At 45.1% G+C, this 15,505-nt stretch overlaps 1 protein-coding gene across 1 annotated transcript; it reads right to left on the bottom strand.

The window, feature by feature from the left end:
- Nucleotides 1-2,041: 2,041 nt before the first annotated feature.
- Cldn11 (claudin 11) lies at nucleotides 2,042-14,313 on the bottom strand. The gene is made up of 3 exons (XM_027392063.2): nucleotides 14,088-14,313; nucleotides 10,360-10,524; nucleotides 2,042-2,476 (listed from the first exon to the last, which is right to left on the bottom strand). The coding sequence occupies exons 1-3, from the start codon at nucleotides 14,311-14,313 to the stop codon at nucleotides 2,244-2,246; spliced, it is 624 nt and encodes a 207-aa protein (XP_027247864.1). The 3' UTR covers nucleotides 2,042-2,243.
- Nucleotides 14,314-15,505: the final 1,192 nt, after the last annotated feature.

Below are 15,505 nucleotides of genomic sequence, written 5' to 3'. Positions count from 1 at the left end.
TCCGGTAACTGCCCTATCCCTGCCTCTGCCTCCTGACGTGGGCACACTGGGGTTATAGTGCTATTGCCTCCAGCTGTTACTCCAGCTGTTATATGGCTTCTGGAGCCTGGAATTTGGACCTTCAGGCTTGCATGGCAAGCACTTTATCCACTGAGCCTTCTCCTAAACCTGAATAATTTGGGAGAAAAAGCCAAAATATATTATAATCGGGTCTCTTAGAGCAATCTCATAACCTGACAGTTTCTGAACTAGAAAATAAGTAAATAAAACTGCACTTAACATGTCTTTGTCCGAATTGTCTCATGCATGTTTGGACAAAACACATCTAGATATTACAACTAAAACCTAATAAAATGAATTTATTCAAGGCTACCTTGAGGCTTACCCAGTCTTTTCATTGAGTGTTTGAAGCCATAGTTGGGCTGTGTTATGCTTATGACTTGGCTCTTGTGACTACATGTTTACCCTGACACAAAGACAAGAAAGTCACACTTAAGATACCTAGAGAACAGTGAGGCTACATTTTCATGATCATGCACTACCACAGTGATACAGCCAAATCCATCCAAAATCATCCCTGCCCCCCCCCAGTGTGTGTGTGTGTGTGTGTGTGCGCGCGCGCGCATGCGCGCGCGCCCGCTCCCTCACTCATGTGCACATTTGTGTGTACATGCAGGTACCCATGGAAACTAGAGGTTAAAGCCAGGCATCTCCCCCAGCCACTCACATTTTTTGTGGTCGTTTTTTGTTTTTTTGTTTTTGTTTGAGATGGGATCTCTCTATGTAGCACTGGCTATCTTGGAACTCACGTTGCAGACGAAGATGGACTCACAGATATTCCCCTTACTCTGCCTCCCACATTCTGATACTAATGGTGTAAAATCAGGTGGTGGTGGTGCATGACTTTAATCCCAACACTTGGGAGGCAGAGGCAGGTGGATCTCTATGAGGCAGCCTAGTCCACACAGGGAGTTCCAGGACAACCAGGGCTAAACAAACAAACCTTGTGTCAAAAAAGGAAAAAAAAAAAAAAAGAAAGGCATGACCCCCCCCTTGTCAGGCTCTTTACTTAGCTGACTATAACTGAACTTAAGCCAGTTCTTAACCACCGTAGCGGCAGAGCCCACTCCCCAACCCCAAATGATTTGTTCTGAGTCGAAGATCAGAAGTCAATTTGCTGAGTTCTGTTTTGTTCTTAATCAGTTGATATTCTGAATACAACAGAAGACTAAAGACCAGTTTGGGAGACACTTTGTTATTTTATTGCATGGATTTTACCTGAACAAAATGCACCAACCCTGTTTGGAGTGTCCTGAGTCTCGGATACTGACAGACCATTGAGTTTACACCCAGGAAGCCAAATTCAACAGTAAAATCTATGTTAAACAACATCGCTTCAAGATTGCTAACAGAACAGAGACAGAGATGGAAGGGGGAGAAACACTTTTCAAATGTGTTAATTTGAAGCACACACAACTGTAGAATTAAAAACTACAGCATACAAACCTGGAAATCGTGGATGGTCAGTTAAAGTTATAATCTTCGTACTGTTACTTACTGCATATTAAAGCCAGTTTGGTTCATTTCCTTCATATTGGTGAATTGAGAATTTCAGGAAACCCATGGTTATAAAAAACGATCAATCTTGAAAAAGTATGTACAGATAAATGTAAAATCACAAACTAAGAAAGAGTCCCAACCCCACAACTTATAAAAGGGAGGTATTCCCACAGAGGGAATGTTCCCAAGTCCCTCCCACATGTGTTCCCAAGTCTATCATTTTCTATCTCTTATGTGTAAGTGGCCTTGAAACTGAAGAGGGAAGATGAAACAGAGAGGTGTCTCTATGAGGCTTCCATTGTCATCGGTAACCGTTGAGCAGTGTATTTTATTTCTCTCTCAATCCACACCCAAGTCAGCAATGTTCCCAAGACATTTGAATTTAAGAGAGAAACAAAATATTTTTTTAATCAACAACAATGGAATGCCCAAGGAAAGGGCTAACAGCGGGCAACACCATGAAAAAACTATGTGGGCATTATCTGAGCTAGAGATTTGTTTTAAGAACCGAGAAGCAGTGGGGTGGGTGGGGTGTTACTACTGCAAACCACTAGTCAGGATGCTTTCTAGACCTTTGGCTTTAGTGCCTGGCAGAGAGTGGGCTTCTCCCCCACTGTGGCGAGCAAACCCAGGGCCCCAGGCCCAGCATCTACAGCACCTCGGTGGGCAGCAGAGCAGCCCTCTTATACGTGGGCACTCTTGGCATGCGTTGGTGAGCTGGAGCCAGAAGAGTAATAGAAACGGTTTTCTCCAAATGACTGTGCATCCCCGGAGCAGCAGACAATAACACAGCCACCCACCAGGCACAGCACAGCACCGATCCAGCCTGCATACAGTGAGTAGCCAAAGCTCACGATGGTGATCTCACGGTGGGCGCACACGGGGAACCAGATGGTGGCCACAATGGCGCAGAGAGCTGCAGAGACAGGGAGAGAGGTTGAGTGGGCACAACCATCACATACCAAGTGCACTGGTCAGACAAGTTCACTCCACAGATATGGATGGCCCTTCCACTCAACTCCAAAAATGCCAATACACAAAGCACTGCTCATTTGGCAACCTCTGCCCTATAGTTGACTTACAATAGGCTATGTCCAATGGTTTTCTGGTCCTTGTTTTTCTCAAAAGGCAGCAGAGACAACACCCTTGTAAAGACTTAATATAACCATTTAAGTCCCAAACTAATGTATTTGTTTTTACTTACACATCGTGTTACTTTTAGTTACTTTTAGTTTAGGTTCCATTTTTGTGTGTGTTTGTTGCTGTTGTTTTGAGTTTTTCAGGTCAGGGCCTCCTGTAGTCCAGGATGACCTTGAACTCATTATCTAATCATGTCATGTAGCAAATAACCTTGAATCTCATCACCAGAATTCTGTGGTTTCAGGCATGAGATAATACAACCAGTTTATGGGGTACTAGGGATGGAACCCCATGGTTTGCCAGGCATACTCTATTAACTGAGCCTCATCCCTACCTCTGCATTTACAATTCTATTATTATACTTACCTACTCATATTAGACTTACGGCTTTCTGTGTCTATTGCTCGCCCCATGCTCTGAGCTCTGTGAAGGCAGGGGCCATGCCTTATTTATGTGTAGAAACTCAATGTTCAGCTCAGTGTCTCCTGGCTGAATGAATAAAATAATCAGGCTCTTCAAAAATGAGAAACAAGATGGTATCCATCTCAGTTTTCCACACCATTTTCTTGAGTTATCAATCCACATTACAAAGACCAGGATGAGTTACTCTTTTTCTCTTGCTGGAGTGAACATTGCTAGGATCAGGCAAGGGCCTGCATTTGTGCGATGTCATTCATAGTCACAAAACACCAACACACAAATGAACAGTTCTTGGGGTAAAAATAGTTCATCTAGTGAAGGTTTTTTTTTTATATTTTAATTTATCTACTACATGTGAGTATGTGTATCAGTGAACACATATGTCATGGGGTGTGTGTGGAGGTCAGAGAACAAGTTTCAGGGGTCCACCATGTGGGTACAAAGGATTGAACTCAAACTGTCAGGCGTGGAGACCAGTGTGTCTACCTGCTGAGCCTTCTCGATAGTTCAGATTTTTTAAAGGGATTAAACATTTAGTCTGGCTCTACCAAATAGGGTAGCAACAAGCTACATAGGGCCATTTCACTTATGCCGTGGAGCTAGTGAGATTGAAATTTTGATTTTTTTTTTAATTTTAATGATTTTCATTCAAATGGTCACATGTGTCTAATGATTATTTTACTGGATGACACAACAACCCCATGGTTCCCTTTAGTATACTCTGATTTCTCTCAACCACAGCAGGACAGATATTTTAGTAAAAATCTTAACTTGAGATGGCCGGTTAGAGTTGCCAGACATGACACTCATCAGAACAACAAGATTTCCAAGCTGGCATCCTTAAAAATCATGAACAAGTTCAAGCTATAGCACCACACACCGGTCCAACATGTGCCACCTGGGGTGCCCTTGCTGCTTTCAACGCAGCAATCTACTTTTCTGGCTATAACTCAAGCTTTCTAACTTAACACTATCTGACCATGGAGAGGAAATACAGTCTTTCTTTAACAACAACTGTAAACTAAGGATTCAAGTCTTACCTATTCAGAAAGATTTGAAATTATCTCATCACATTTGTCGTGTAGTCTACAAGAGCTCTTATTAACAATGGACTAAATTCACCCCCTGAGCAAGATATAGATACACAATAAAAAGAGGCCATTCCTAGTCTTAAAGAGGACACAACCAGCCACCAGTAAAAGTTTTTTAATGCCCAGTCACACTGAGAGGATCAGGAGAAGGATAGAGAAGTATAAGGGGGAAAAGGTCTCATTCCCAAACAACTAATTTGAGTCAGTGCAACCAGTCTATACCATAAACAGCTAGCTGGTTTCAAAACACTCCATGCTTCAAATTAAGTGTTATTCTTTTGGGCTACTTTGTATTTACACATTGAACACCCATGCACACTCACACACACACAAGCACTTACACCATTCCTCACCTTTCTGAAAACGAAGAACATTCAGATTCACTTTAGCTTTAATACAGTAAGACCAGAAATGGTCTCCAATCCATTTAGAGGTCCTTTATTTCCTAAGCATAGATAAAGCAGCCAGGAAGAGTCAGGCTCTGTGTTCTAGGATTGATGGCTGATTTTGCATGTATTGGAGATGTTAGATTTACTCTATGAAACTCACTAGACAAGGGGGAGATGCCTATACATTTATATAATGACCACATAGGACTGGGCACATAAGTGGGTGGACAAATAAAAGACAGATAGATGGACAGAGAAATGTAAGGTAGTCTCATTTTGGTTCTGCTTTCCCCTGTTTATACCCCATTCACAAATAGTGAGAGTCACAAACTCACAGTTTACCTCATTAAAATCTTCCCTCTTTCATAATCCATGCAAAACAAGGCAAATGAGCACCCGCAGCTCTTTCCTTCCTAGCAGATGGATGAACTCAAAAGAAAAGCCACATCAAAACCGCTGAGAAATGACAGGCCACCACACATGAAAGAGAGTTAGAGACCAGCTTGCGGTGACCTCTGACTGACCTGGAAAGAAAATGTTTATAGACACAAACAAAGGAGAAAAAGAGAATACACTCCATGTCAGTAGTAGTTTTGGGCAGGTGAGGGGGTGTGGGGTGCTGACTGACCAGTAAAGTTAAAAAATACAAGTCAAATCACCACCTCACTGAAAAATCTAAAGGAGTGATAAAACCGCAACCACTGTTGGCATTCTCAAAGGCAGAGGCTTGCTAGGCCTGTTTCCATCTGTATACCTGCCATCCCACCCCCAAAAAAACAGGAGTTTGAAATGGCCCTGTTATCTGGGAAAAAATTAATAGGTTTTTATGAAAAATCACAGTCACCCATAAGGAAAAGAAAGATAAATAACCAGATGTCTCCTTCTTTATTTATGACAGAATTTGTTTCTAAATTAAGTCTTTAAGACAAGGCAGCAATTTCACTCTCAGATCTTACTCCCTCAGTAGAAGCCATCCTTAACTCGAAAAGGAAGGAGCAGGACTCTGCAGTCTGTTCAGGGAAAGATAAGCTAACAACTAAGGGAGGGGGCGGGGAAGAGAGAAGAAAGTTACGCAGACACACACCAGATTTGGCCCTCTCATAAGTAAAACCTCTTCCTTGTTAAAGAGTAATAACATTAGCCTGTATTAGGGACAATTTTTAAATAATGAAATACAATGTGTTCTTTAGTTGACAGGACACATCTTTGCTAAAAGTTTATGATCTATCTCAACTAAACAAAGTATTTAGGAAGACAGTTTACAAAAGGGAAATTAAAGTGTATCTTTCCATCTTTTTAGAGGTTAAATAACATAGTAATATTCAGAAATTAAGTAAATAAGATATACACAACCTCTTAAGTATGTATGTATTAGGTGTAGACTGGATAGCAAAAGAAAAGTAAATGTAGACTGAGAAGGTTCAGTAGAAAAAAAGCACTTATTGCACAATCCTGAGGACCTCAGTTCAAGTCCCCAACACCCATGTGAAGATCTGGGAATAGCCACTTGTGCCTGTAACCCCAGAACTGGAGAGGACAGAAAAGGAAAGTCACTGGAACCTGCTGACTTCCGGCCTCGCTCCAACTTGAGTGAACCCTGTCTCAGGAGAATAAGGCAAAAAGTGATAGAGTACAACTATGGTTCTCCTTATACCCTCTCAGGTGCACATCACACACACACACACAACTCGCACACACATGTGCACACACACATACCACTCACACACACTTGCACACACACTCACACACATGCACACAAAGAGGAAAAAGATATGATGAAATTAAATAAAATTAATGCAGATGTGTCCGAATTTTTAGGTAACAAATGAGAGAAAAATAGAGACAGAAAATGACAACAAAATGTGGAGAATCCCCAGACACTGGCATCTCTTCTTCCATGATGTGCACTTGAGTGTACAGTCTTTGCTGCATCTACACTGGGTACTAAAGGGACTTTTTAAAGCTCCATTAAATGACTTGAGTGTTCTGACTGTAGCCTCCTCGGTAGGCTGAGATAGTTATGAGAAACATCTCTGGCCTTGGGCGGCAGCGGCGGCGGCGGCGGCGGCGGCGGGGGATGAAAATGTTGAAGAATGGTGGGGAGGGGTGAGCTGAACTGCACTGGGATGTGAGTTTGAAGCCCACATATGGGATTGGGGGGGATAAAGGAGCAATAAAGGAACAAGTAATATTTCTCAGTGAACCGTGGTGTTTATTTATTTGTTGTTCTTTTCCCATGTGGATCTAGAAAGGCTTGAGCTTTTCTTTTCTTTTCTTGCCTATTGTTTCCTAAAACAATGGCCATGCTCCCACACAGTGATTGTCAGGAAAGCCTAGCATTTACACTGTCATCAGTCAGTGGAATATTCAAGTCCATTATTTTCCTGGCCAGCTTTCAACACTGACATTTTTCCTGTTGTTTTTATCACATGCTTCACCATCTACTTTTCCCTACAGCATTCTCAAACAAGTCTCATAGAAGTTTAATCTTCTTCTTATTTATTGTTTGCATATGTGTTGCTAGGGTTTGAAGCTATTCCCCAGTTACTTTACACTATGCCACATATCCAGGTGCTTGTTAATATTTTTCAAAAAAGGAAATAGAAAAATCACAGAAAGGGTTCACACAGTATTTGTGTGTATATAGTAAACAAGCCCGGAAGGTTTCTCGGGCTGTTCTCCTCTGCCTGGTTAAGAACCTCACTTTTCAAAAAAGAAGACCCTCACTTTTCCCTGTAGGAAAGCTGTAAGTATAACATGCAGCTCATCTCACATTTGCCCACACCCTTGATTCTAGTACAATCCACCACTAACCCGAAAGTTTGCAGCTGAAACAACTTTGTCCACCATAAATAAAGCCACCAGGCCCGGATGTTTAAAGGGGAGAAGAAAAGATGAAAAAAGTCCCTGAGGAAGCTGAGCACCGGTTCCTCCCTGCCCACTCCTGAGAGACGTCCAGCTGAAGGGCTTTCTGCTGTGCAGCAAGAGAAGAAGGAACCTAATCAGAACAAGGAGTCAGGGTTCCTTCATGACGGGAACAGTGACCGTCTCCATTGTGGGCACCCACATTCTCATTTCTATGGAGAACCATTTCCACTAAGTCTGGATGCGGTGATATTTCCGTAAGTGCAATATCATGCCACTCCTCTCCAGCTCTGTGCATAGACATGACTCTTGCAGAATGCACACGTAATTAGGTTGGCTCTTCCTCCAGCCAACAACCAGAATCATGGCAACCACGACCTACTATGTGCCAGATAGCATGCTAAATATTTCCCATACTTCACTGCTGTTCTCACTAAGCTGGGAAGGAAGCTCGGCTGTTGAGAGACAGTAGCTGCCCCAAGCAACACTGCTGAAAGGCAGTGGCATCCTAGTTCAGGGTGGTTGGTTTGACTACAACCGACAAGATGAAAAACCTTAGGGCCCAGGGCCTTGTACCTTGAAAACTGACAGGCTAGATCCCCCCCCCTCGGCCCTCCCCAGCTCTCAGGCATATGTTGTTCTTTGAACACTGCCTCTGGCTTGAGAAGCCACAGAATCAAGTTCCTATTCCTTCACATACAGAATTAGAAGACAGAGCTGGCCAGAAGGCAGGCTTTCTTTCAAGCCTTCAGAAAAATAGTCAGAGATTTTCAGGGCCAGAAAGAGCTGAATCATGCTCAGTTTCCACATCAAAATCGGCTGTGACACTGTTCCGGCTCTATTTCATGCTCAGCAGCCATACTTCAGCTGAGACATCATCAGTGACCCCCCAGGACAGAGCCTGGGCTCAGGACCAACTTCTCCCCAGAGAGTGAAGAGAGGCAGAAAACATCCCAGAGCTACACACAAAGGGAGCCTTCACACTGAGGCTTCTCCCACCCATCCCCAAGGGTGGGAAACAAGGCTCTTGTGACTGGGGGTGAGAAGACATGAAGCAGAAACACCCTTGAAACAATGAGCCAGCTACATCCAGTCAAGACAAAATGAAACCAGAAGGCCAGTGGAGACCTGCTGAGAAAGAAATCTGACAGCAATCAGAAAAGGCAGGCAGTATCAAAATGTGAGGCTAAAACTGGACTGCACACTCCTCCATCCCATTCTTAGGGTGGGCTCATGCACCCTAAGGTGCAACTTCCTTAGGCTCAGGTTTCTTTTTGCCCACAGACTGAATGGAGACAAACAGGGACTGATAGAAGCACACCCTCTCTCTAGCCCCACCTCACTCTCACTCTCCTCAGCTATCAAACTGTCTTCCTACCTTCAAAAGTAGGGAAAAACTTGGGCCAGTGAGATGGTTCAGTGGGCAAAGGAGCTTGCTGTCAATGCTGGGAACCTGAGCTTGTTCTCCAGGTCCCACATGGTGGAAGGTTAGAACCAACTGGCCTCTGTGCAGGTGCACACATATAAATAATGTTTTTTAAAAAAAAAAGTAATAAGGATAAGACAAAAAAAAACCAGCCAGGTGATAGTGCACACCTTTAATGCCAGCACTTGGGAGGCAGAGGCAGGTGGTCTCTGAGTTCAAAGCCAACCTGGTCTACAGAGCAAGTTCCAAGACAGCCAGGGCTACATAAACTCTGTTTCAAAAAGAAAAAAAAGATAAGAAATGCCAATTCATCTGAGAAGTTTCAAACCACTCATTGCTTCCCCAAAAAACTCAAAAACCAGAAGCAAAACAAAGCAAAAACCACAATTTGCATCTATTCACTTCATTTGCTCCTCTCCTTCTTGTAGACTGGTCTGCAGTTGTTGAAACATGCTGTCTCACTTGGAGGTATCCTGGAACTCTTATGTGAAAGGTAAGGAAAAAATGTAATTTTTTTTGAGACAATATATCTCATGTATCCCAATGAGTCTTATGTATCTCAGGCCATCCTCATTAACCAAGAGGATGACCTTGAACTTCTGACCCTCCTGCCTTCACCTTGTAAGGGCTAAGAATACACGTGTGCTTCTTGCCAGCATTTATTTTTGCCATACAGGAGACAAGACCCTCAGCAGGGAGTCAGATCAAGCTCCTGTGTACAGGTGTGATGAGCAAAACTGAATGAGCACTTCCTCAGTTTAGGTTGGTCCTCCCTCCAACCCATAGCCTGTCACCTCTTCAACTCCCTGGATTCCTATGCTGTGGGAAACCCCTCCAGTGTGACTTAGGTGTCTTCCTCCCTGTATATTGCATACAAGCCATTTTAAGGTGACCTGCCCAGACAACATTCCTTTTCTTCATCATGGTCCCCATTGCCTACCACAGTGCCTGCTATACTTGATTAATGAACATTTACTGAACAAATATTGATCCATCGCCTACTGGTCTACCTCCACACACACACACCTTTTCCTTTATGCTCCTCTTTCTCTGTCCTTTTGTTATATATTAATTAGGCTCTCATTTCTTATTGAAGTGAGAATCACCCTGGGAGCCTCCTAAAAATTATCTTTCCTGAACTGACCTCCAGAAAGTTCTAGTTCCAATTGATCTGCTATGAAGTCTGCAAACAAGTCATTCTAAAGGGATTATACTGAGGATCCTGCACATGAGGCTCCTTGTGAACCCCTTCCTTCCAATTTTCTTTGAGTAATCATTTCTTGTTAACCTACTGGCTCTTCTCATAGATGTAACTTAGGGTCCTGCCTAAACTCCTCTGGAATATGATCTAAAGGGACACAGATTCTGGGTTTCTCTTGACTTCTTTTCACATTTCTCTTGAAGTAACAACTGTAAGGTCTGAGTTCCTTCACATTCACTAGAGTTGGGGGCCAAAGAGAAAGCCTACCCAGCAGGATGAGGAGCACCCCCGCCAGCTGGGCTCGCCTGTACTTGGCCACTCCAGGCTCGTGGCCCATTCGGATGCAGGGAAGAACCGTCAACAACAGCAAGATGGCTGGCAGACCCAGAACTGAGGCAGCAATCATGAGGGCTCTACAAGCTTGCACGTAGCCTGGGAACAAGAGAACAGAGAGAGTGGGTTAGACTGGGGATCCTCTTACTCCTAAATGCCATGTCTCATGAATTCAACACCACCTTCCTCCTCCTCCTTGTCCCCTCTAAGACTTAAAATTTGATAAATGTCCAAGATCACCGCATTTTCAACTTTTAAAAGAGCTTGATGAAAACAGCAGTGAGTGTGCCAGAAAAACAGAAGCAAGATAAGGGTGAAGACCACTTGGCCACAGTGGAGTGGCCAAGCACTTACTTACATTATTATCACACCTTGTTAAAGATTCAGCTAGAAACTCAAATGCTCAAAAGGTCACCTGTGATGGTGGGTTGTTGACACCAGTCTACTGCGACATCATCTGTCTGTGGAACCTTAGCAAGTCAGTTACTTACTGCATCTCACTTGTTTGTCTTCGGAGTGATAATTATAATAATAAAGGCCCTCCACCTCCCTAATAGAATTCCACTGGCAATAGAATCCACAGTTCAAAGAGTCTTTAGAAAATGTTCTATGCTAAGCACTGAAAGAATTGGCAGCAAATATTACTGACATTATTGGCCTGTATTGATGCGATACTTTTTTTTTTCCGGACAGGAACTCACCATCGTCCTTACAATTCTCTGTCTCATGATGCCCTGCTTCAGCCTCCCCAGTGCTGGGATTACAAGCATGAGGCATCACACTCAGCCTGGTGTGGTGCTGCTGTCTTCAGTGCACTGTGTGATTTTGTCCTCAGTTCACACTGGGTGTGACTATGTGTAGGCATGACTGTACTGTAAGCTAAGACTAAGACTTCCCCTCTCTCCCTCCTCCCCAGAGGCTGCTATCCTCGAGACTCCATCCCCTTAAATGGCCAAGTTCCATTTCCTGCCTTATTAATGGTTCCTGGGCATGTTTCTCCACCGGTGGTCTGTCAATGCTTAAAAGGTGTCGCTCCAACCCTGCAGATTCCCATAGACATCTATCTTAGTCTTCACGCCCCCATAACAGATGGCATAACTATCCATGAAGGAAAAGGTGAGTTGATAGAGAAATGCAGAGCAAAGTTATCCACACTATAAAATTTCTAAGTGAGAACTTTGTGAAGACACAGACTGTAATATGCACAACATCATGTAAAATAAAGCTGAATGGACACCAGGAAAATTTCACAGATTTAAATTTACTGTTTACTTTTATGTCAATTATTGTTTCTCATTGAAACATTCTCCCCACTTAAAAAAACAAGTGTTGCATTTATAAATGATGGCTGTCTGTTTTGCTTCATTTGTTTAGACAGAGTTAGAGCTAGTGGCCTGAATGAGGCTGAGCTAATGGCAAAGTCAAGAACTGACCCTAACTCTTTTCCACATACCAGGAACCCATGTCAGACCCAGCCAACCTCCCTTTTGTGCCAACAGGCAGCACCAACACTGCCCCTTAACAAGGTATGCTACATGGGCTCTCTTCCAACCACTGGCCATCTCATCTTAAGAATGAGATACCCATGCTGGGAGGTAGTGGCACATGCCTTTAATCCCAGCACACGGGAGGCAGAGGCAGACAGATCTCTGTGAGTTCAAGGCCAGACTGGTCTACAGAACAAGTTCCAGGATAGGCTCCAAAGCAATACAGAGAAACCCTGTCTTGGGGGAAAAAAAAATGAGATACCTTATCAGGTATCATAGACTTGTAGATCCCAGGAGGAGCCCCCAGAAAAGTCTGAAGCCCAGCCCCTCCTGGCAGCTGGGAAAAGAGCCAGGGCCTACACAAAGGCAGCACTCAACTAAAAAACTGATGCTCTGAAATTCATGGCACAAGGCTGTCCACGTGCCACAGTCCCAAGGCCATGTCTGGAAATCAGAAATTGGAGATAGAGGAGTGACTGCCCCCACCCACACACAATGGGTAAGGTAAGGAAGCATAAAACAATTAAGCTTCTCCACAAAATACACTCCCTGCCCCCAGCACGGCCTGTGTGCTCTGAAAACAAGCCACTTGGCATTGAAAACTCAGGAAATGTAATTCCAGGGGAAGGAAACAAAAGGATTTTATACAGTCAGAAATCTCTACTGCCATGCCCATCTATTAGTAGAAAAGACATTTGCCATGTCTGACCCATGTCTACCAAAGCCAGCATTAACTAAAGCTGAATCCACACCAGGGTCCCCTAACACCTGGCCTTCCAAGTGTCCAAATGGAGAAAGGGGCAATGAAAAACAGGTCTGACATGCACTGTACCCTCCTACTATGTGTCAGAGGCAAAGTGTGGGCCAGGAGCAAATGCAAATAGAATTTAAAATGTAATAGGGGTGGGGGTATAGCTCAGTCTGCAGAGAGCTCACCTAACATGAACAAAGTCCCAGGTTGATTGCCAATACCGAATCCTGGTATGGAGGTAAAAAGTTAGCAGTAAGGGAGATGGGTGGAGGGTGAATTCCAAATGTGCTGTCTGGAAGAGAGGGGGCACTTGGGCTGTTAAAGGGGGCTACAGGGTCTCTGGAAAGCCAAGTACTATGGAGAAGGCACAAATTCAGCTGCTCTCAGACCAGTAACTTGAGGGCTGATTTCTCCTCATCTTAAGAACTGGCTGTCTTAAATTCACACATCATCAAAGGCCAGATGGATCCAGGCAAACTCACCTAGGTGACAGTAAATCCACGGGCATGACAGAGTTCTAGCAGGAATCTTTAAGTGGTGTTCACCGCCTCGCAAGTCATCCAACTGTCCACAGGTTTTTAAACTGTTTCCACAAACTTTCCCATAGCACCCAAAGGGAGATGTTCCCTCCCAACCTCCCTCACCCAGTGTTTCAGAGGCTCGTCAATCCTCCCACACACTCCCCGAGGACACAGCTGCAAGCCCTGGACTCTCCCAGGGTGCTGGATCTTCTCAATACCCAGCAGCCTGCTCGGAGGAACTGGGGAAGGGTGTCACCCTAGCAGGGGAGGGGTATCACTGCAGCCTGCTATTGAGGGACGCTGGGACCCCAGGTGGTAACCAGTCAGATAAGACAGGTCCTGAGACCTGAGAGAACCAACTGAGATTCAGTCATCTGGCCAATCTAGACAGTCCTTGAATGTGAACCTAAACTCACTGGGATGGCTCTGAGTCCCATACAGTCTCAGAAGCTTGGCCTATACTTATTTGAGGCACCAGATTGCTCATACTGTGTACTTTCCTCCTCAGATCTACAGACTGATGCTAATCAGAAGACTATCAGAGAAGGCAGGGGCCAGCCTTCAGGATCTTTGGTCAATTAGCTTGGGAACCTGGGATGACAAAGTAATGGATTAACAAGAGTGAGTTCCTACCATGTGTATAGGATTGGATTCACTAAATTCTCAAAGCCATTGACCAGTGTTACCAGTGGCCAAATTGCCTTTATTACCCCCATGTTCCAGATAAAGAAACTGAGGCCGACAGGTGGTTGTTCCGGGCTAATTCTCCTACAAGATGGGATTGGAGAGGTCAAAAATGTACCCAGGGACTCTGAGTGCCCAAACTTCTGAGAACCCTGTCTAAGACCCCCATTTCTGGTCCATCCTGCCTCTGAAAGCTGTTTGCAAGCTCAAGGTCCTTACCCGGGAGGATTAAGATGTCCACCAGGGGCTTGCAGTGGTAGAGACCAGTGGCCATGACGCAGTCGGCCCACAGCCCCTTGGAGCCCAATTCATCCATTTTTCGGCAGGTTGGGATGGTGTAGCTGCAGGTCACCACCCAGTCATTGGTAGACGTGGTGACGATGATGCCGATCCAACCCACGAAGCTTGTGACAAAGCCCACCACCTGCAGGCACGTGGCTACCATGGTGGTCGCAGCGACGTTCACCCCTCACAGACTGTGCCTCTTGCACCGGCCAGGACAGGATCTGCCCTAAGTTTGTCCTCTGCCGCCCTCGCGAGCCTCTGGCTCTGGGACACTCGAGGTGGAGCGGGAGAGGCTGCGAGCGCTGCTGCGAAGACAGGTGAGCCGGCGGAGACAGCAGCGCTGCTGGGCAGCGCGCCCCCGCCCCCTCTTTAAACTCGGTGGCCCCGGCCTGCAAGCGCCAATCCGCGACAACCCCCGGCCGAGCCGGCCAATCGCGAGCCGGCTCCGGAACGGGGGTGTGGAAGGGAGCAGGGGACAGGGAGGGGGCAGCAGGCCGCCCCGCGGGGCTGGGTGACGCACGGTCAGTGCTGGAAAGTAAATCAATACCATCCCGATGGAGATCTGCAGAGTGCAAGGGGCGCGCCCCGCTCCTGTTGTGTTTAGTGAGCATAGTCTCTCTTCTTGAAGCCTCTCTCTTGTCTCTGTGGTTGGGTTTTCCTCTTCAACTTCTACCCACTCCCAACTCGTTCCCTATTCCCAGCTGTAAACTCTTCCAAGGGTACCCAGTACAGTTTCTTAGGGCAGTTTCCTAAGGAACCGAGGGGACCAGCACTCCCATGTCATTACAGGAAAAAACTGGGAGACGGCTTAGTGGGTGGGAGCACTTGCTTCACATGCACAACCGAGAACCTGAACCCCAATCCCCAGTGCCCCCCCCCCGAAAAAAAGCTTGGTGTGTAAAAAAGCCTGAGGAGAATCTCTGGGGTTAGCCGACTGCCACCCTAGCTCCAGGTTCGGTGCTATTCTCTGTCTGAAGGGAATAAAGTGGATGGCGCCAGAGCAGAGCATGGGACATCCTCCTAATGCCCAGCACACATACCACATGCACACTCCATAAGAAACGAATAAAGCAATAAAGATACTCTCCTGTGGTGGCAAACCAGCCATTAGCTCTGGTCACGATAACGGTGACAATAGCTACACACAGTACTGTTATTAATGCTTATTATGTACATGTATTTTTATGTTACAGCTCATTGAATTCACACTTTGTAGTAGGAACAACAGTCAATTCCACACAGAAAAAACAACCCCCAAAAGGGTTAGTTCCTCAAGTTCACACAGCTAGGAAGGAGAAAAGGAAACTCCGTGGGTCTATCTCATCACTGTCCCTGACTGTTCCTGGGAACAC

The sequence above is a fragment of the Cricetulus griseus genome (genome assembly GCF_003668045.3).
Source record: "Cricetulus griseus strain 17A/GY chromosome 1 unlocalized genomic scaffold, alternate assembly CriGri-PICRH-1.0 chr1_0, whole genome shotgun sequence".
Lineage (NCBI taxonomy): Eukaryota > Metazoa > Chordata > Mammalia > Rodentia > Cricetidae > Cricetulus > Cricetulus griseus.
The sequence above is the reverse complement of the archived record's forward strand: the minus strand, read 5'-3'. Positions and strand labels throughout refer to the sequence as shown.

What these genes read in the sequence shown, in the direction of transcription:
- Cldn11 (XM_027392063.2), bottom strand. Translation starts at nt 14,313, where the DNA reads ATGGTAGCCACGTGCCTGCAGGTGGTGGGCTTTGTCACAAGCTTCGTG. An exon ending in GGACATCTTAATCCTCCCGG is followed by an intron (nt 10,525 to 14,087) that starts GTAAGGACCTTG and finishes TCTTGTTCCCAG; the next exon opens with GCTACGTGCAAGCTTGTAGA. An exon ending in GGTGCTCCTCATCCTGCTGG is followed by an intron (nt 2,477 to 10,359) that starts GTAGGCTTTCTC and finishes CTGTCTCTGCAG; the next exon opens with CTCTCTGCGCCATTGTGGCC.